The sequence below is a fragment of the Antennarius striatus genome, chromosome 1 (genome assembly GCF_040054535.1).
Source record: "Antennarius striatus isolate MH-2024 chromosome 1, ASM4005453v1, whole genome shotgun sequence".
Lineage (NCBI taxonomy): Eukaryota > Metazoa > Chordata > Actinopteri > Lophiiformes > Antennariidae > Antennarius > Antennarius striatus.
This window is the reverse complement of record NC_090776.1, coordinates 17,884,982-17,908,569: the sequence shown is the minus strand read 5'-3', so window position 1 is coordinate 17,908,569 and position 23,588 is coordinate 17,884,982. Positions and strand designations below refer to the sequence as shown.

The following is a 23,588-nucleotide window of genomic DNA, read 5'->3' as shown; positions in this document are numbered from 1 at the left end:
ACACAAGGACCTGTGGACGTGCAGCCAGGATTGCTGCTGACCCCTCTCATCACAGCCACAAACTGTTCCAGACCCTCCCCTCTATTTTTGAGGGGAGGGTCTAGCTATTTTTGTGGCCTAACCAGGACCTTAGGCCACAAAAATAGCTTCTTTCCAACTGCAGTAAGCAGGGGTTACCCCCCCGGTAACCATCCGCTCCTCCTTTGTAAAGACAGTTTACTCTTTGGACTCTTTACTCTTTTTTTTTTCCTTGTACCACACCAACCATATACTTCACTTTAATGTAAATTGTAATGTTATTTTATTTTTTTGTAATTATTACTCTTTATTGCTTCTCTTCCACGTTTTAATGCATCGGCACCTCGTCAAGTTCCTTGTGTGGTAAACTTTACTGTACCTGGCAATAAACTATTTTCTGATTCTAGTGAAATCCTAATGTTTCATGCATCCACTTTTTTTGATGTGCCCTTTAAATTATAGGGAGAATACACAAGCTCTTACCAAGACAAGGTTTTTGTTGGTAGCTGGCACGCTCAATGAAAACTAACAATGTGACTATCAGACATACCATTAAAACCAACAGATACATGGATGTGCAATCACTTTTGATATTTATTCAATGTTAGGGGTAAAAATCACAACTGCATCAGACCAGTAATGGCATTTTTCTGCAATTTGTAACATTTTATAGTTGGTATAAATTAGAAGCCCTGAACTCAGCTTTAGCTAATGCAAACTAATGCAAGCTATGATAGCTAACAGCAGAAAGAGACCCACGCTAATTATGCTCTGAGAGTTTCAGTTAGACATGTGAAAAGCATCGCCCCATTTTAAATGTGTTGTTGTGCTTGCAGCACTGTGCTGTGTATGTCAGAATCAAAACGGAGGTTATAATGGGTGTACGTTGCAACTGATTTGTTTTGGGGATCAAAATATAGTGCAGAGATTAGATATAAGTTGTCCAGGTTTATTGTAATAAACAGAGGAAACTGAGTGAACTGGAGGCAGTGGCTTTGTAGTTATTCTTAGGCAGGCAGCTTGTTGGACAGAGGAGAAACTGGGCTGGATTAGGAAGCCAGTGGCGCATATTTTGCCACACATTTGTGGTGTTCATGTAATTTTATCATGTAGTTACGTGGTTGCGTAAAAAATATTTTACCTAGATCTAAATGTATTCTTTAAATCATATTATTTTGGGGGTCTTTTTAACTTGTACGCATCATAATAAGTTAAATTTTATTGTATCTCTGTGGACTGTGGGAAGTGCCCAAATGAAAACCAAACATGGGCAGAACGATCAGAAAGGTCCCAGGTGAAGGCGCAAGTCTACTTCAAGCAACCCAATTTTCAACCAAAAGTGATTTTATTAATCACAATCTTCAGAACAACGTGGTGGTGTTAACCTGTACATATCCAGTCTGTACTCTGTGAAAGTCAAAAAAAATCATCTGACTCAACTTGATTTCATTCAAACTTCATTAGTCTCTCTTCTCATTACCCCTATGTTTCTTCCCCTTCCTTGAGTTCATGTGTCATCCCTCTCTCCTGCTCCAATCTGACCCTTTGTCTCTTCCTTATTGTAGTGTCAGGCAGCTGGCTATTCCTCATGAATAATGTAAGCGATGCAGCTCATGTGTCACACACTCTCTTCTTTCTCTCTACTTTTAATGTTTCTGTGTCTTAACTGTCAGTATATATATGTGTATATATATATATATATATATATATATATATATATATATATATATATATATACATATATATATATACATATATATATACACATATATACACACTGTATATAACATCGAACAATCGGATTTCGACCAAAAAATTCAGAGTTTTTTTTGTCTTAGAAGTCAAACAACATGTGGAAGTCGAACGCGAACGCCTTTTTGGGGCAACCGTGGCTCAGCTTCTACCGCATCACTCTTCCATAGAGCATCCCTTTTTGTAAAGTGTGCTGAATAGTTGAACGATGCACAGTGACACCATCTGCAGCAAGATGATGTTGTAGGTCTTCGGAGCTGGTCTGTGGGATGACTTTGACTGTTCCACCGTCCGTCGCCTCCTCTTATCTGACATTTTTCTTGGCTTGCACTCCAGACCCTAACTTGACCTATATATATATGTATATATATATATAGGTCTAGTTAGGGTCTGGAGTGCAAGCCATATATATATATATATATATATATATATATATATATATATACATATATATATAGGTCATGTTTTGAGGTAGGCTGGTATAGCATTAAGGGTCTTGCCTAAGGACCCTCACTGGATAGTGTTCGCCATGTCTGGGGTTCGAAACCACGCCCTCCTGCATTCCAGCCCACACCCTCCTGCATTCCAGACCACGCCCCTTTTTGCATTTGTGTAAGTTGACTGGATAGTGTTTGTCCCGACCGGGATTCGAACCCACAACCTCCTGCATTCAAGTCAGTTGACTGCTGGCAACAAACCGGACATAGTGGTGATGGACAAAGAGCAGAAGAGAGCAGTGGTGATAGATGTCGCGATTCCAGCTGACGCCAACATCAGGAAGAAGGAACATGAAAAGTTGAGTAATATCAAGGGTTGAAAGAACAGCTGGAACAGATGTGGAAGGTCAAGGTTAATGTGGTCCCCGTGGTAGTAGGAGCACTTGGGTCAGTGACCCCCAAACTGGAAGAGTTTGGGGGTCACTGGAAGAGGAACAACATCTGAAGCCTCAGTCAGAAGAGCGCAGTCCTAGGAACAGCTAAGATACTGCAAAGAACCCTCAGACTCCCAGGCCTCTGGTAGAGGACCCGAGCTTGAGGATGACACACAGATACCACCCCACAAGGGTGAGAGGGACATTTATACACACACACTGCATATATATGATGCATAAATCTCCCTTGGGAAAGTTTTTACTGCATCTGTTTGAAACTTTTGACCATTTCTGACCATTAGTGTCTGACTTGTTGACACACCGAATAGGTGTCATCTCAGCACTCCACTCGCTGTGTGAAATAACATGGACTAGTCAGTGAGTTTAACACATGCATCTCAAAGAAATTAAAACTCGGCTTATATTATTTAAGACATACAGTATTTTGCAAATATGATGCACATATTATAACAGATACACTGCAATTGTGATCTGTATCTAAAATGAGTGAATTTATATCAATATTGTGAATGTTTTTTTGAAGAATTTACCATCATGTTGAAGATGCAATTCTGCAATAAATTCCCAATCTAATATTGAACATTCATTGCAGGAATGTTTTGATTACATTGTTTTTTCAAGTTATTTGTTTAATAAAAATGTTAATACTAGGTATGTAGCTGCTGCTTAATTGACACATGGGTCAGGGGTTATGCTGAAGCATATCCCAGCTGACTACAGGTGTTGGTGTACACTCGCACCTACAGGCAATTTTGGATTGAACAACTCACCTAAGCTGCATGTTTTTGTATATGGAAGAAACCCAGAGACCCCGGAAAGAACCCATGCAGGTACAAGGAGAAAATAGAAACAGAAAATAAATTCAACCCGGAACCTACTAGCTGTGGGGAAAGAGCAAGAAGGTGCTGTCATATTATATTATACTAGCTGGAACCCGCGGGAAATTTCACAATAAAACAATAATATCAGACTTCGTTTGTTTTCTTTTTTTTCTCCGTTATCACAAGAAAACAAACCGCTGTATCCGACAAAGCCGTAACGGCTCCGTCGGTGTGGGACGGAAGATCGGGATGACGAAAGCCGCTTCGGCATCACAGTCCGGCTGGAGTTTGTTCCTGGTGAATAAAGCATCGGGGTTCCCCACATGACAACGTGAGGTCCGTCACAATCAAAGAATATAAACCGCTATGTTTGATGAAGCCAAAATGGCCTCGTAAGTGAGAGGCATGGACAAATGTGAAGACAGGTGCTAAGTCGGCTAGCGGCCTGAACTTCCAGGTAGACGCAGGCCGAAACTGTGTTTGCATTGTATGAAAATGGACATTAAACAGAAAATAGAGTATTTTTTGTGGTGACAGCTGTTTATTTAATTCCAGGCTGCTCTCAGGAGCTCTTGATCACGTGATTCATTCTGGCAGATGTGCTGTGATTGGTTGGGCGCTTGATTGACAGATAATGGGTGGAGTTAAAAGTGTGACAGTGTGAGATTTTCAAGATAACTTAATCAAATACTGTATATAGGTGGGGAGATTTATATGGGTTTTTTTTAAATAATAAGAAAGATTTTTTAACAAAAACACTTTAATCACATTCAAACATTTTACAATTTTACATTAGATGAAAGCACTAAAGTGCTTCAGAAGAAGAAGATTTTTTGCAAAAAAACTTCAATCACATTCAGAACATTTAGAACATTGTACAATTTTTCATTAGATGAAACTTCAAAAACAATAAACACTAATAAACAAAAGGAAATACAATATAAAAATTAGTGCATTATAAAGAAAGAAAAAAAGATTTTTTTTTTAATTTTTTTTTTGCAAAAGCACTTTAATCACATTCAAACATTTTACAATTTTATATTAGATGAAGCACTAAAGTGCTTCAGAAGAAGATTTTTTGCAAAAAAAAAAAAACTTCAATCACATTTAGAACATTTAGAACATTTTACAATTTTTCATTAGATGAAACTTCAAAAACACTCTTCTTCTTTTCCTTTCGGCTTTTCCCTTCAGGGGTCGCCACAGCCAATCAATTTCCTCCATCTAGCCCTGTCCTTTGAATCCTCTTCTCTCACACCAACTACCTTCATGTCTTCCCTCAAAAACACTAAACACTCAAAAACACTAAACACCAATAAACCAAAGGAAATACAATATAAAAATGAATACATTATAACAGGAAGTTTGCAAAAGTGAGGTGGTCATCAACTAAAGTGCATAGGACATTTTTGTAACACCAGATGTTATTAAAGTTATTCAGGTCTTTTGTCAATTTATAGAAAGCAAATTCTAGTTTTAAGAGACATCTGATGTTACAGCAAAAAACAGTAGCTGCTTCTTGAACAGTGTTGTTTTCAATTCTCCTCTTCCTGGTCACATAAGAAAGAAAGAAAGAAAGAAAGAAAGATTTTTTGATTTTTGCAAAAACTTTAATCACATTCAAACATTTTACAATTTTACATTAGATGAAAGCACTAAAGTGCTTCAGAAGAAGACGATTTTTTGCAAAAAAACTTCAATCACATTCAGAACATTTAAAATATTTAACAATTTTTCATTAGATGTAACTTCAAGAAAGAAAAAAAAAGAAACTTCCCTTTTTTAATCCCAAGCAGATTTTTTTTTTTTTTTCACCCAAACTATACATATACTCAACAGAAATATAAACGCAACACTTTTGTTTTTGCTCCCATTTTTCATGAGATGGACTTAAACATCTACAATTCATTACAGATACACTATATTACCATTTCTCTCAAATATTGTTCACAAATCTGTTTAAATGTGTGATAGTGAGCACTTCTGCTTTGCTGAGATAATCCATCCCACCTCACAGGTGTGCCACATCAAGATGCTGATCTGACATCATGATTAGTGCACAAGTGTACCTTATACAGCCCACAATAAAAGGCTACTCTGAAATCTGCAGTTTTGTCTCACAGCAAAATGCCACAGATGCCACAAGCATTGAGGGAGCGTGCAATTGGCATGTTGACAGGTGGGAATGTCAACCAGATCTGTTGCTCGTGCGTTGAATGTTCATTTCTCCACCATAAGCCGTCTCCAAAGGCGTTTTAGAGAATATGGCAGTACATCTGACCAGCCTCACAACCACAGACCACGTGTAACCACACCAGCCCAGGACCTCCACATCCAGCAGGTTCACCTCCAAGATCGTCTGAGACCAGCCACTCAGACAGCTGCTGAAACAATTGGTTTGCATAACCAAACAATTTCTGCACAAACTGTCAGAAACCGTCTCAGGGAAGCTCAACTGCATGCTCGTCATCCTCATCGGGGTCTTAACCTGGCTCCAGATCGTCGCCGTAACAGACTTGAGTGGGCAAATGCTCACATTTGATGGCGTCTGGCACATTGGAGAGGTGTTCTCTTCAGGGACGAATCTCGGTTTACATTGTTCAGGGTAGATGGCAGACAGCGTGTGTGGCATCGTGTGGGTGAGCGCTTTGCTGATGTCAGTGTCATGGATCGAGTGGCCCGTGGTGGTGGGTTTATGGTATGGGCAGGCGTAAGTTATTGACGAAGAACACAGGTGCATTTTATTGATGGCATTTTGAATGCACAGAGATACCGTGATGAGATCCTGAGGCCCATTGTTGTGCGAAACATCCATGAACATCACCTCATGTTTCAGCAAGATAATGCACGGCCCCATGTTGCAAGGATCTCTACACAATTCTTGGAAGCTGAAAATGCCCAAGTTCTTGCATGGCCAGCATACTCACCGGACATGTCACCCATTGAGCATGTTTGTGATGTGCTTGACCGACGTATACGATAGCTTGTACCAGTTGCCACTAATAACCAGCAACTTCACACAGCCATTGAAGAAGAGTGGACCAACATTCCACAGGCCACAATTGACAATCTGATAAACTCTATGCGAAGAAGATGTGTTGCACTGCATGAGGCAAATGGTGGTCACACCAGATACTGACTGGTTTTTAGTCCCCAGACCCTCCAATAAACCAAAAAAACCCTGCACATTTCAGAGTGGCCTTTTATTGTGAGCACTATAAGGTACACCTGTGCACTAATCATGATGTCAGATCAGCATCTTGATGTGGCACACCTGTGAGGTGGGATGGATTATCTCAGCAAAGCAGAAGTGCTCACTATCACACATTTAGACAGATTTGTCAACAATGTTTAAGAGAAATGGCAATATTGTGTATCTGGAATGAATTATAGATCTTTAAGTCCATCTCATGAAAAATGGGAGCAAAAACAAAAGTGTTGTGTTTATATTTTTGTTGAGTGTATATTTGTTAGACATGAGTACAGTGTTATGTTCAGGCCCCTAAAACAAACACACAACACACTAGAGGCCTGTAGACATGCCATTAGTATAGTACAGGGAGAGGCAGAGTGACAGGCAATGACTTTGCGGTGTCCCCAAATTGAGTAGCTTGTAAGGAGGATGGTGCCTTACTCAAGGGCAATTCGGCAGTGACCAGGAGGTTAGCTGACACCTCCCACTGTCAACTCAAACTCACACTAATGGCTGGGAGGGAGCGGGAATCGAACCACCAATCCTGTCATCATTGGAAGACCCGCTCTACTACTGAGCCACTGCCGCCCCAAATACTAAAATATAACACAATAATAATAAAATAAATATAAATACATATATTTATTGAATGATTATTACTGACTGACAATTTCATAAAGTGTGGCTTTTTGTAACCTACTTTTCCTTCAGGCTTTTAGGCTCATATCTCACACATCATTATGTCCCATATCCATGCATATCAATTTAATGATACTAAATGTTAAAGGCTTCTTGTACTGTTGTCAATTCACTGCATCTTTTAACTTTTATTTTTAAACTATCGTGTGGCAGATATATGGCAATGTTTTTGTCTTATCTCACATATTTTCCTTTATTTTCCTCTGATTTTTCTGGAGCTTTCTCCCAAAGATATATAAATGTGTGAGAACAGCAATAAGTAATAGTAATTTAACAATCTGCCTCTCCCTCTCACCCTAGTAGGGTGGTATATGTGTGTCATCCTCTCTCTCTCTCTCTCTCTCTCTCTCTCTCTCTCTCTACACACACACACACACACACACACACACACACACACACACACACACACACACACACACACACACACACACACACACACACACACACACACACACACACACACACACACACACATATATATATATATGTATATATATATATATATTTGAACCACTTCTCATATTTTGTTTTACCCTTTATCTATGTTTCCTCTTCCTTCAGTGTCACTATCTACTCAGTGTACCTGCAGCATTATTAAAGGGCAGTTACTGTGGCTTCTTTCATCCCTGGGAGGATGATAGAACATTGGCTTCCAGGCAGTCTCTTACATCATTTCCTTTTTTGTCTCAGTGCACAATTTTCCCACATTTTTATATATATTTTTGCCTTGGTTGCCATTGGTTATCAAATGCAAGAGCAGCTAAAACTGATGTAACACCATGGGCAACCAACTCATTGTCTCAGAAGAGATGCTTTGGAAACTGCTTTTTTTTGAAGATATAAACTTTGCTGACTTTTTTCTGCTTTACTATCACTATTCACATTCATCTTGTATTTACTATGACACACCTGATTTTAGTGTTTTCATTTTCTTGAGCCCTAACTCACATATTATCATACATATTGTATTCAACATTATGAAGCATTATGTCTTATTTGAACTGATCCGCAAATTTCTTACATATGTTCCTCACTTAAGCACACAGCTAGATGTGGTTGTTATTACCGTATGCAGTATAACTTCAGTGCTCTGCATCTGGTCACTGATCGTTATGGTAAGGGATAATATCACTCTTTCAATTCTCTCATCTACATCTAAAAAAAATTTGCTTCTTAACTTTAATTACCTCATATTACAGCAGGTCTTTTTGTCCTGGAGGACAATACAATGTGACATCAAAATCATGCTTTGAACTGTCTGGAAAGTTTTAGCTTCAATAGGGGACATGTTTTATGTATAACCGCTCAGATGAAGCAATTAAGATCCTGTAGTTGTTCACACTTCGTTATTCTGCATTGTATGATATGCTGTATTTATGATCACGTTTGACAAGCAATTTCACAGCAGCGGTCGTGCTGCATTCTTTAATTACTTTGCAATAATCTGAACAACTCCCTGTTGTTTTTTCCTTACTCCCTAAAATGGAAATACTATATGTGAAAGTCATCTTTCAGAAGCACTTGTATTGTAGCATAGGCCAGAACAGACATTGTTCACCTCCAGAAAACTCAATCTGAAACAACATGACAGCAACTAATAACATAATGCAATATGCAGGTTATTCACCACAGAAGGTGGATGTGCAGTAACAGCTTGTATCATAGTTTTCCCTTAGGCAGGAAGGAAATAATCCCAGATATTAGCCTTTGGCCCTGCATTTGTTTCGACTGTTCTTTTCTTCAACTCCATAAATGTATTCTTATTTGCTTACTTTCAGGTTGACTGGGACAACTCTGCCCTCACCAGTGATCTCAAGTAAGAACTGGCTACGATTACATTTCACCTCAGACAGTAACCATCGGAGAAAAGGATTTAGTGCTCATTACCAAGGTATGCTTATGCAATTACTGTATTTATGTGTCTTATCATTTACCTTTCTCTGTCTCTCATTTACAAGTCTGCAATATACACAAATATTGCATGCTAATGTTTGTACATTGTTGTCTGTGAGTTGGGAGATGCATCACAAATTGCAATATCTTTTGTGGATTTTGTTGTTTAGACACTTACTGAATAGACCAGACCTACTTTAGGCACAAACGTATGAGTGGGAATAGACATAGATTTACTTATCACAAACTGTTTACCAAGATACTTTACAATTACTTTAATTTTTATTGGAGACAAGTTTGACATAACAATGCTTGTTAGACATTTCTTGTTTTCTAATTGACTCGCCGTAAACATCAATAGAAATTGAAGCCTATATTAGTTTCTCCATGACAGGGCAAGTTTGACTGTCTGCTTTCTTCACAAAACAGTAATAAAAGATGTGTATGTCCAGAAAGAGAAAAATGCGTGGATCATGGTTATTTCTTTCCATCTGTCTGACTCCTCCTGACTGATGTGTTATTTTTGGCATGTGTCTCTACTGTATGTGATGCTTTTGTGTGACAGAGGAAGAGAGTCAGACACACAGGACAAGGAGAGAGAGAGAGAGAGAGAGAGAGAGAGAGAGAGAGAGAGAGAGAGAGAGAGAGAGTGAGAGAGAGAGAGAGAGAGAGAGAGAGAGAGAGAGATTGAGATATGATTGAATGAATTGTAATGATGACTCACTGCTTTGTTCTTTACATCCTTTCCACCACCACTTTTTCCTGCAACTCACTTTCATTTTATATCTTCTTCCTTTTTCTTATTCTTATTTGTTTGCTTGGTTTTTGTTTGTTTGTTTCCTGCTGTAGCATTTGATTGTAGGATTTTCTAGGGAATAAAAGACAATTGTATGTATTCAATGTGTATTGTTTGATAACCCTTAATGTAATGAATTAATAGGTAATAATAGTTGACATAATGACATAATAATTAGTTGAATAATTGAATTAAAGAGTTTAATTAATAACCCCATTTTTTCTCTTTTGTGCAGTGAAGAAAGCAATAGAGCTGAAGTCCAGAGGAGTGAAAATGATGCCCAGTAAAGATTCCAGTCACAAAAATGCTGTCTGTGAGTAAACTGCTGTGTAATAATTGGCTTTTTGTACATATGCTTTATGCAGGTCCATGTCCACACACACACACACCATCTCTTTATTTTACAAGTCCAGTAGTTTAATCTTGTATTACAAAAAAAATTCTTCAGTAAGTTAATAGCTAATCAATATGAAGGTGCACCCAGTATCCACAAAGCTGTTATATATATATATATATATATATATATATATATATATATATATATATATATATATATATATATATATATATATATATATATATATATATATATATATATATATTTCTTTAAGGCTTCAAAGGTTTTAGTTTTGACTCAGTTTTGGTTATTATCGTAACCAATAATATTGATTATATTAATTATTTCATGGACTGTAGCCGCAAGAGGGAAAAAGCCAGTATCTTATTGTGACGGTCCCAAACCCAGATAAATACAGAGGGTTGTGTCGGGAAGGGCATCCGACGTTCAAGTTTTGCCAACTCAAACATTGCAAATCAAATGTATGACTTCCATACCAGATCAATCGAAGCCCGGGTTAACAAAAACCTCCATTGGTACTGTTCACCTACAGGGTGCCAGTGGAAATTGGACTACTGTTGGTCGAAGAAGGAGAGAAGGAAAGTGTGTTCGTAGGAAGAGATAGAAGAGGAATGCTAAGAATATAGGACTAGGAGTAGGGACGTTGAATGTTGGAACTATGACAGGAAAGGTAGAGAGTTGGTTGGCACGATGCAAAGGAGGAAGGCAGACATACTGTGTGTCCAGGAGACCAGGTGAGAAGGTAGCAAGGTTAGAAGTTTAGGAGCAGGGTTCAAGTTTTTCTGTCATGGTGTAGTTAGGAAGAGAAATACAGTAGGAGTTATCTTGAAAGAGTAGTTTGTTAGGAATGTCCTGGAGGTAAAAAAAATAGTGTCAGATTGAGTGATGAATTTGAAGCTAGAAATCGAAGGTGTGATGTTTAATGTTGTTAGTAGGTATGCTCCACAGGTAGGGTGTGAGCTGGAGGAGAAGGACAAATTCTGGTTAAACTTTGATGAAGTGATGCAGAGCATATGTAGAAGTGAAAGAGTTGTCATTGGTGCAGACTTCAATGGACATGTTGGTGCAGGAAATAGAGGTGATGAGGAGGTGATGGGCAAGTTTGGTATCCAGGAGAGAAATGCAGAAGGACAGATGGTAGTTGACTTTGTAAAGTTTGTGTAATCTGAAGGAGATCAGTGACTACAAAGTAGTGGTAGGCCAGAGTGTAGCCAAACAGCATAGGATGGTGGTGTATAGGATGACTCTGGTGGTGAGGAAGATGAAGAGGACAAAGGCAGAGAAGAGGACAAAATGGTGGAAGCTGAAAAAGGAAGATTGTTGCATGACTTTTAGGAAGGAGTTAAGATAGGCCCTGGGTGGTCAGGAGGTGCTTTCAGATGACTGGACAACTACAGCTAATGTGATCAGGGAGACAGGTAGGAGAGTACTTGGTGTGTCATCTGGAAGGAAAGTAGATAAGGAGACTTGGTGATGGAATGAGGAGGTACAGGAGGGTATACAGAGATATTGGGACACTGAGAGGACTGAGGAGAGTAGACAGGAGTACAGGGAGATGCAGCGTAAGGTGAAAGTAGAGGTAGCACAGGCCAAACAAGGGGCTTATGATGATTTGTATTCTAGGTTGGACAGTAAGAAGGGAGAGACTGATCTACACAGGTTGGCATGAAAGACATACAGAGATGGGAAGGACGTGCAGCAGGTTAAGGTGATTGAGGGCAAGGATGGAAGTGTATTGACAGGTGCCAGTAGTGTGATGGGAAGATGGAAAGAGTCCTTTGAAGAGTTGATGAACAAGGAAAATGAGAGAGAAAAAGACTGGAAGAGGTGGCTGTTATGGACCAGGAAGTAGCAAAGATTAGTCAGGATGACGAGAGGAAGGCATTGAAGAGGATGAAGAGTGGAGAGGCAGTCGGTCCTGATGATATACCTGAGGAGGTATGGAAGTGTTTAGGAGAAGTGGCAGTAGAGTTTCTGACTTGGTTGTTTAACTGGATCTTAGATAGTGAAAAGATGTCTGAGGAATGGATGAGAAGTATGCTGGTGACCATTTTTAAGAACAAAGGAGATGTGCAGAGTTGTGGCAGCTGCAGAGGAATAAAGCTGATGAGCCATACAATGGAGTTATGGGAAAGAGTAGTTGAAGCTAGACTAAGGGCAGAAGTGAACATTTGTGTGCAGCAGTATGGTTTCATGTCAAAAAAGAGTACTACAGATGCAGTATTTGCTTTGAGTATATTGATAGAGAAGTACAGAGAAGATCTTCATATAGTCCTGGAGAAAGCTTATGACAGGGTGCCCAGAGAGGAACTGTGGTATTGTATAAGGAAGTCTGGAGTGGCAGAGAAGTATGTTAGAGCAGTGCAGGACATGTATGAGGACTGTAAGACAGTGGTGAGGTGTGCTGTAGGTGTGACAGAGGAGTTCAAGGTGGAGGTAGGACTGTATCAGGGATCAGCTCTGAGCCCCTTCTTGTTTGCTATGGTGATGGACAGGCTGACAGACGAGGTTAGACAGGAATCTCCATGGACTATGATGTTTGCAGATGACATTGTGATCTGTAGTGAGAGCAGGGAACAGGTGGAGGAGAAGCTAGACAGGTGGAGGTTTGTCCTGGAAAGGAGAGGAATGAAGGTTAGCCGCAGTAAGACAGAGTACATGTGTGTGAATGAGAGGGACCCAAGTGGAAGAGTGAGGTTGCAGGGAGAAGAGATCAAGAAGGTGGAGAATTTTAAGTACTTAGGGTCCAAAGCAATGGAGATTGTAGACAAGAGGTGAAGAAGCGTGTCCAGGCAGGATGGAATGGGTGGAGAAAAGTGTCAGGTGTGATATTTGATGGGAGAGTTTCAGCTAAAATGAAAGGAGAGGTGTACAAAACTCTGGTGAGACCAGCGATGTGGTTTGCTCTAGAGACAGTGTCACTGAAGGAAAGACAGGAGACAGAGCTGGAGGTAGCAGAGATGAAGATGCTGAGGTTCTCTTTGGGAGTGACCAGGAAGGATAGGATCAGGAATGAGTACATCAGAGGGACAGCACATGTTAGAGGTTTTGAAGATAAAGTCAGAGAGGCCAGACTGAGATGGTTTGGACGTGTCCAAAGGAGAAATAGTGAATATATTGGTAAAAGGATGCTGACAGGACAAGTCACCCCCCCCACACACACACACACTGTAGTTTTCATAAGCAAACGAATTAGTTTGTAGTTTATGATAATATAGACAGATTTCAATAATTCTTTTTTTTTTTTTTAAAGTTAAAAAAAATTAAAGTGCATCTGTTTTAAGGAGAACCCTCATTTATTTAATGAGACATAGGGCAAAGACTCAATCATAATTACCGTTATTTCCGTTAAACTGTTTAAGCATAATTATTTGATCTAATTATAGTAATGCTATAATTTATGACATATCATTAGCCCTCTAAAGGGAGACCTTGCTACCTTTTGTAGGAGAGATAATATAAATAATTAGAAGACTAAAATTGTTTTAAAAAATGATAACGATATTTAATAATTATTATCTTTAGGGATGCTGCAATAAAATTCTGATGTGCTTGGGTACCCGTAAGACTAAAATCACCAATGTCCACAATTATGCAACTGCCTCTATTAGACAGATGACAGAGATAACTGGATTCATTATTGTCTTACTCCTAATACCACATTTATGTTTGAATGAGAGAGCCTCAATGAGATATGCAATAGTGGGGCAATAGAAATTAAGATCAGTCAGAAAGGTCTGCAACATTTCTGGGTTGCCTTGCGTGCAGAGCATTTTAAATTTCCAAGCCATGTTAGTACTATGTCTATACCATTTGCAATAACTAACCCATGTGAGACTGGCTTCTCAACTGCTGCTCACATGAAGACAAATTGCCTGGACAGACGAGGTCAATTGACAATACAAGGTCATTCAGGCACATCCTTGTCATTAATCTGTGGTGAGTAGAAGCACTATTTGCTCAAGTTGAACTTTCCCATGTCTCACAAAAAAAAAAAAAAGATGGAAAAACGTTTCATGCTCGAAACTAGCTACGTGACTCTGGGGATCGAAGCTCTGAAGCGTGTGCCAATCAGGAGGGGGGCGTTCCCGCGAAGCTTTATCAATGGGAGGTGCTGTAAATGATGACGTCCGAAGCCTCGCCCGCAGCGAGGCATCGGACGTGTCTTCCGTATCGACGCTCCCATCACGGGAACGGCCCGCTACGCGGCCGATACCACGTGACTGATCGGCAACACTGATATAAAGCGATTACACTCCATTCAGAATGTGTTTGTTTGGTGGAGAGTTGTGGTTAGATAGTGTGGAGACAGTTAGTAAATTAGATAGTGTTAGATATATTCTGGAGCAAGGTATAGATAGTTTGGAGAGAGTCAGTTTAGGAGATTCAGGAAATGGAACCTGCCACATTGGAGAAAAGTTGTTTCTAAATACAAACCAATGATGTCACAAAGAATAATCACTGGCTATACCTCAATGTTACAGAAACACAATCATTGTCCCAACCCCAACCACCCTTCCCTCACTGCATTCAATAATTTTTCACTTAATTTGCGTTCTATTGCCTATAGTACAAGTTATGGTACCGTAAACTTTAGTCCCAAAGACGACGATAACTTGCATCTTGGACTAACCATATATATACAGTATATATATATATATATATATATATATATATATATATATATATATATGCAAAACATGTATAGCTTAGTGATATATATATATATATATATATATATATATATATATATTATAATCACTAAGCTCTACATGTTTTGCATACTTCTTTTCTTTGCTGACAGTTTTATTAACAGGCTTTCTGCAAAATGCCGCACACTTTAAACTCATGCCACCTGATATTTTAGCATTCAGTAGATGTCATACCAGAGCAAATGAAGCCTCATGAAGCTCCGAACCACCGTGAACCGATTGGGATGAAAGGCTTCAGTGCTTCATGGGGCTTCATCTGCCCATCACTAGTCGCAAAACTCTTTTTTGTTAACTAATGTATGTGTATAAAATGGAGAAAGTACTGAGTGTTAAAGTAGTTTTGAGAAATGTAATTTCAGATAAATGGTATTCTCTTTGAATGTTCGCTTTTTGCTGATGCTCTAGAATACTGTCCACCAGCTTTGACCCTGGAAGACCTCTGAGGTTATCAATCTATGTTGTGGTATCTCACTCAGACTATCGTGACCTAGATGAATGTCAATTTATGCCATCATGTCAAGTTGTTTTATAAAATAAAGAATGAATAGAATAATGATAATGGATTAGATTCACCCTATTGGCCCGAATATAAGACGACCCTGATTATAAGATGACCCCCTTTTTCAAGACTCAAGTTAGAAAATAACACTTTTTGAACACCAAATTTAATTTTTATACAGAAAATAATTACAGTACATCTGAAACAAATGATAACAATTTATTCAATATATTCGATTACATTGCAATTGTTTGCGGACTGCCTCATTTATCACCATCATCTTGAAGTTTGCATCATAACTTCTCCTCAGCTGCTGGTTAACCTGGTCGATCTCCAACCCACTTTTCTCTAGATTGTCGCTACGTTTCTCCATTTTCTGTTATCTCTTCTCTTATTTTCTTCTCTTTTCTTTCTTACTGCTATTTTTTATTTTTCTTCTTCCTGCTACCACTCTTTTTATTTTTCTTCTTGGTGACAAGGGTTCACTTTGGCCTGCGGAGTAAAGTTCAGCATTCGCTTTAAAGATATCTGGTGCCCTCTAGCGTTGTGAATGGGTATAATGTCTAGACCCCGAATGTAAGACGACCCCCACTTTTTCAGTCTTATTTCAATGCAAAAAACACTGTCTTATATTCAGTCCAATACGGTATATAGTGCTTTTCTGGACACTCAAAAAGTCACTTTTACATTGGATCCATTATTCATTCGCTCCTCTTTCATACTTCTTGATGGTAGACTATGTATGTAGCCACAGCTGCCCTGGGGCAGACTGACGTGGATACCAATCTGCTCCTACAGCCCCTCTGACCACCACCGAAACAATCACACACATTCACACACCAGCAAGTGCTTCTCTGGAATCAAGGAGGGTAAACTGTCTTGCTCAAGGACACAACCACATGTGACTCGGCGGGAGCGGAAATCGAACTGCTGATCTTGAATCATTGGACGACCCCCGATACCACTGAGCCACTACCGCCCCGAAGAAAAGGTTTTGTCAGAGAGGCTCTTAGAAACATTCATAACTAATTTACCATGAGTCTTTTTTCAATACTGGCAACTCATATGGACATGAGATGACAAATTTTATGGTTTGATTTTTTAATTTAAACCATTAAAAGAAATATCCCCAGTGGCAGTCATAAAGCATTTATTTATTTTTTTATTGTCAGTTTCTCTGTGGTATCATTACACCTGATGAATCATCTTCACTAGCCCTTCTTTCCACAGGGATTACAATAAATCAATGTCATTCATAACCGTAATTTCATCAAAAGGGCTCTGGTATGAATGTTACAGTATGTCAGTGACATGCAGTGAGGTTTATGGCTGGTGAGGCACAGACTTCATCATAATGAGATGAAGATGTTTACGAACATATACTCAACAAAAATGTAAACACAACACTTGTTTTTGCTCCCATTTTTCATGAGGTGGACTTAAAGATCTATAATTCATTCCAGATACACATTATTACCATTTCTCTCAAACATTGTTCACAAATCTGTCTAAATGTCTGATAGTGAGCACTTCTGCTTTGCTGAGATTATCCTTCACAGGTGTGCCACATCAAGATGCTGATCTGACATCATGATAAGTGACAGGTGTACCTTATACTGCCCACAGTAAACGGCCACCCTAGTGATGGAGCACTAGCATTTACAGATTCCTGTAAATGCTAGTGCTCCATCACTAGGTGTGGATGGCTTTACGTTAGGTCATTGATTGGAATTGAAATAAATTTATCAAAAATAATTTAAAATGGGGCGGCACAGTGGCGCAGTGGTTAGCGCTGTCGCCTCACACCACTGCAGGTCCGGGTTCGAGTCCCGCTGTGTGCAGAGTTCGCGCATGCTCTCACTGTGTCCACGTGGGTTCTCTCCAGGTTCTCCGGCTTCCTCCCTAATAAGCATGCGCTTCAGGTTGATTGGCCAGTCCCAAATTGCCCGTAGGAGTGAGTGAGTGTGTGTGTGTGTGTGTGTGTGTGTGTTTTTCTGTCTTTGTATGTGGCTCCACAGTGCACTGGCGTCGTGCCCAGAGTGTCCCTCGCCTCACGCCTTATGCCAGCTGGGATAGGCTCCAGCTCCCCGTGACCCGCTACGACGGCTACAGCATCGGTGCTTGAAAATGAATGAATGAATGAATTTAAAATGGGACTTACTCTTTATAATGAATTTCACACAGTTAAAAGATGTCCAACTACACCGTATTTGAAATGTATTACCCCAAACTGATCTGTAGCCCTGAATTTCAGCTGTCTAAAAGTCACTCAAATTACCTCAACTGAGAACTCACTATTTCTGCCCTATCTGTCAAAACCTCTTACACACCCCTGTCATAGAGAGGATAAATATTTGCCAACGCTAACAGTAGTGTGGGCAAATATTTATGATACTGTAGATGTAGCAGGTGCTCCCTGAGACACGTACATCCAATTTACGAACATTCGTAGATACAAAAAACTGCCGACTGATGTCTAAATGTTAATAAAATGCTTTATTTCTTTCACAACTTGTTATTTTGAACTGCATACCACCTCCAACTAGTTCCCCTTTCAGGTGCAGCCCACAGTAAGCAGTAACGCTTCAAAACTCATCTCCCTCGTCTCGCCCAGTTTGTTTTTGCAATTATAGATGGAATTTTGATATATAATGACTAGTGAAGAATTCTGCTTACAAACAGCGTCTTGGAACCATTGTTCACTACATGTGTTACTTTTACAGCAGATATGTAAGTTCAAAGTAAATATAACAAACACAATAAATAAATGCAGGCACAAGACAATAAAAAGGAAGTAAAATGATGACATCCAAGAAATTTGTGGAGACAGCAGGCAATCCAGATCAGTCAATCAATCAAGTAATTTATAATCCTAATTATGATAACCCAACCATGAAACCAAAACAAATCAAAATGTGACCATAGAACAGTGCAGGAAAACAAGGAAAAACACAGCCGCTGTAGAAAGGAGGATAACTTGCTGAAACAAACTCGAGAATAAAGACAGGAGATAAAAACAAAGGTATAAATCATACATACATGACAAGAGAAGAGGAATTTGAAAATAAAACAGGATCTAATGAACTCATAACGAAGCAGGACTGTACAGATCTTACCTTTCCCTATGTGGCTCCTACAATGACTTGTAAGTAAAATGAGAGGCATCTACCCCACTTCAAATTATTTCTGCTCTACGTAAAGGAAGTATTGTTGTTTGTTAGCACAATATGGAACCAAACAAAGATGATTATAAGTGTTAACTCTGTAATCGAGGGAACCCTTAAGCTAAATGAAAAATTTACTTTCTCACCACATGAACCATGTTCATTAAAACATGGTTTCATTTTATCATGGGACCAAACTGAGTAGATGTGGACATTGAGCTGAGGGCCCAATGAGGCCGCCCCTAAGAATTAGGCCATCAAGTGGGGAACCAAGATCATTAAAACATTAAAAAACAGTAAAGCCAAGGTCCAATTTGGTCTTTGAACAACAATCCTTACACTGTATGACTCCCAGTGGCAATATTAAAGCTGCATGTGCAGTCTTTATGCAATATATAATCATTACAGAGAGTGAGAGACTGATAATAATGAGCTTTACCCAAGTAGAGAACTGAGCACTAATGAATCATAATCTAAAAGACTGTAGCAGCCTTGAGCCTTAATTAAAGCACACACAAATAGAGAGTCAAACATGGGAATAACTAAATGTTTCTGAAGAAAAATACAATGGATTGATGGACGTATGGATGTATGTATGTATGTATGTATGTATGTATGCATGGACGTACTGTATGTATGGATGGATAGAAGGATGGATGGATGGATGGATGGAAGGACAGATTGATAGCAGACACACAGATAAACAGAAGCCATCAGAAATGAAAAGTGAACCATCTTGTAAATACTTTCTCTCAACAGTAACATTAGCTAACTGCTGAGTAATGTATCGTAATTGTAGAGAGGGTGTGATTTCTAACTCTTGTACTGCAATGCAGACATTACCCTTGAACCCCTACAAATCATCATCATAAATATGTAATTGATAATCAGTGGTTTCAAAAGGATTACCAGGTGAGGTGATGCAGGTGTGGTCTAACAAGAATCACACGATGATACATCACCACAGCTGTCTATCTACCCATCCATCCATCCATCCATCCATCCATCCATCCATCCATCCATTCATTCATTCATTCATTCATTCATCCATCCATCCGTCTTTTTTTAGACTGCCAGCTTGTGCATCTGGGGCCAGCTGGAGCCCATCTCAGCTGGCTGGTGAGAGGTGGGGAACACCCTGGATGCAATGCCAGCTTGTTATGGGTCCACATGAAAGAAAAGGTTTACAGCTATCTAATGGAATGTTATTTACAACAGTGGTTCATTACATGACTAAGTCATAATGAGTATACTAATATTGAGAGTCTTGTGGGCTCAGCACAAGAAGCAAGGGGAGAGAGAGCAGCCTGATAAGGGGTGCTGAGAGGTGCAGAGAAGAGCAGCGAAGGAGAGCATATGAACAAACTGCACTTCAGAAACTCCTCATCTCTTCAGCAGCCTTATGAAGAGGATCTCAAAAGTGCTTACCTGAAACACTCGTCAGCTGATTACACACACAGACACACACACACAGGCACACACAGACACACACACACACACACACACACACACACACACACACACACACACACACGCACACACACACACATTGTACATTTGTCATATGATGGCATGCACATTTACAAATCTTCAACAAGTTTGTTCCTTGGGCACTGGAAAACAGACAACCCGGGAAACTGAAAATCTAGCTCCCTTAGGCAAGGGTTTGGTGTTACTTGACTCTCACATGCTGATATGATCAGCATTTACTTCATCTCAAAGTTGGATGGATCCACTGCAATAATCAAAAAGTGTTATCAGTATTAACACCAAAGATAACAGCAGTAAACAGCAGACTGATTTTAAGAGACATCCTCATTTCTATATTTCTATATTTGATTGGCACATCCACTGCAACTACCATCAACTGTCCTTTCCAACCACCATTATGTTTTGGTGGTTCTCCAGTGTGGTATTTGAATGCTGTCAGGATGTGTTGCTCTCAGTCTCTTTTGTTTTTCCTTCCCTTTTGGAAATGGAGAAACGGAATCCATACTTGGCAGCGATAGTCCTGTACATTCTCCGAGCCACTTGGTTTTGCCTCTTGACTACAATGTGCCATTCTGTTTCACAGGCATATTTGTAAAGCTTTTGTCTTGGGTCTTATCTATTGAGGTACTGTAGACCCCTGCCTCTGTCACATAAGGCCTCTTGTTGTGCTTCTATTGGTGAATCCTCGGTGCTTTTTTTTTTTGGATAAACCTTTTCAAGCTATTGATAGGGCTTCGGGTGGCACAGTGGCGCAGTGGTTGGCGCTGTTGCCTCACAACACGGCAGTTCCGGGTTCGAGTCCCGCTTTGTGCGGAGTTTGCATGCTCTCCCCGTGTCTGCGTGGGTTCTCTCCGGGTTCTCCGGCTTCCTCGGCCGGTCCTAAATTGCCTGTAGGAGTGAGTTTGTGTGTGCGTGGTTGTCTGTCTTTGTGTGTGGCTCCGCGACACACTGACGTCGTGCCCGGAGTGTCCCCTGCCTCACGCCCTATGCCAGCTGGGATAGGCTCCAGCTCTCCATGACTCACTGCGGCGGATACAGCGGCAGAAAATGGATGGATGATAGGGCTTCTTGATGCTGGCCACTATATGCACACAAAGCATCATCATCATCATCATCATCATCATCATCATCATCATCATCATCATCTTCATCATCTTCATCCACATCACCGTCTGTCTTCTGCTACTTGAGGTCGTTTCAGTTTGTCCAAGGGGCCCATCATCCTGACTTATTCATGGGCTAAAGCCAGACCACACTGTTCCAGCCTAAATGATGTCATGTTGTCCTTGTTGGAGATTTTGATGAAGTGATTATTGATGTACACACTGTTTCAAATAAGAGAACTGAAAGATGCCAAACATATATGGGCAGCAACAAAAAAGTTAATAACTTTCACAAATTCCTAAAAAGTTGACAGTTGAGATAAAAGGTTTACTGAACAGACTTTGACGATATGGAAATGACATGATCCATCATAAGCTTGTGTTTAAATGTTGAACGGTCTTTTAAGTGCAAATATGGGATTAAGTTAGCCAGAGGATTTTTGACATCAGCCCAGCAGTGATATCTGGCAGGCTTTTTCCTTATAACAATCTCATGTTGTTTGCATGAGCTGGATTTGTTTTGGCAATATGAACCTTTGTATTTGATGCCAATAAATCCATTTGAACATGAGTGAGAGAAAAGGATGAGAGAGTGTGACACAGAAAGCGTGTTTTTGAGTGTGTTATGTGGTGTTTTTTGGACAGAACATCAAAAACGCAGCAGAGCAACAAGACAGCTCTGTTCAGCTTGCATCATATCTCACACAGACATGCATACATAGCATCTGTATGCTCAAATCCCTCAGCACAAGCATAACACAATCATAAAAATACAGCAAATCATTCATCCATAGTTTATGCCAGGATGCACAAAACTTCAGTGTCCCTTTGTAAATGGAAGTTAATGTGCATGAGAGTGGAAGAAGTAGAGTGGGTAATCTGAGAATTCACAAGTCTAGAGAATAAATGAGTGGGAGCAGAGGCAGATGAGGAAGAAAGAAAAGAGAAGCATGTGAGATTCAAAGAAGATAGGCAAAAACAAAATGGTTGAGTGGTCAGATATCCATTTTATTTTTACGGATAATATTTAGTAGAAATGTGAGAAATATTTTGTTTTCATTAATGCTGTTCTTTTTCTACTTTTCAGTCACATCGTTTTGAGGGTCTTAAGTACTCAAAGTTATTCTGTGTTACTGTTTTTAACCTGGAGTCTGACCTCAAACCTTGCACACTATTTTTGTTGTGGGTGTTTCTATGGCTGATGGCTATGGCTATGGCCCAAGGCTGATGACGAGAAACTTTTTTTAACTTCACAATGAGTGTAAGCTGTGATTGGCATTTGATGATAGGGCTTCAGCAACACAGAAACATACAGTATTTTGACATAATGCTAATGCTTTCTGAAAATTATCCAGACGCATGCTGGTTTTGCTTGGAGATTTGAATATCATGAAAGAGTGGACTATCGACTGCCATAAAGGGTTTTTTTTTTTATTAATAAATGACCGTTCTGTTTTTGAATGTATTTTAGAGTGAAAAATGATTCAGTTCTTCAGTCAAATGGCACTATTTAGAGATGGTATTTGAATTTGTCACAGGAAAAAGGTTCCAATTGTTTAAAAGATTGTTGGTTCAATTGCAGTTGGTGGTTTTTAATATATTGTATGTCAAACCCCTCTCTTAATCTCAATCAATAGAAGAATGTCTTCGTCACTACAGGATGAGGTTCATTGTAAACATCATCATGTCAACTTATGATTCACAAGAATCATAGTTGACAGAATGTTCTCGGTCATTAAATCAGGATATCTTCAACAGCTCCATCCTCTTGTCCAAATTTTTTTTTTCAACAAAATACAAGTTGACCATGAATGCAACTTCAAAATAGCAATCAAAAAATAAACAGGTGATGTCATGAAAAGTTTGTTTGGTTGACCTTATATGTTCCTTTCTTTTTTCAGTGAGTCAGAGTGGTCTTGCTGGTGATATTTGTCCAGATCCTGGGGTTCCAGAAAACGGCAAACGGATGGGTTCTGCATTCCAGTAAGTTCACTTTTTCAAACCCATCTGGTCCCTGTCACTCTTTGTCAAATCAAGTGTAAATTGTGTTTTAAAAAAAACAAATGAAAAACAAAACAGAGTGCCTTGTCATTATGGTGCAGGCATCAGAAGTAGTGAAAAAAGACGGCAGAAATCAGACCTCTTTGCCTGCAATGTACTGATTGCATTTACAAGCTGCTTACAAGTCATAAAACGA

General features: G+C 39.5%; 1 protein-coding gene across 1 annotated transcript in view; it reads left to right on the top strand.

The window, feature by feature from the left end:
• The window catches only part of csmd1a (CUB and Sushi multiple domains 1a), a 452,056-nt gene that overhangs the window by 254,666 nt on the left and 173,802 nt on the right, over positions 1–23,588 (top strand). The window contains exons 6-8 of the mRNA XM_068328424.1: positions 9,154–9,266; positions 10,300–10,377; positions 23,293–23,374. Of these exons, the coding sequence (XP_068184525.1) occupies positions 9,154–9,266; positions 10,300–10,377; positions 23,293–23,374 (273 nt within the window). The remainder of the gene's footprint in view (positions 1–9,153; positions 9,267–10,299; positions 10,378–23,292; positions 23,375–23,588) is intronic.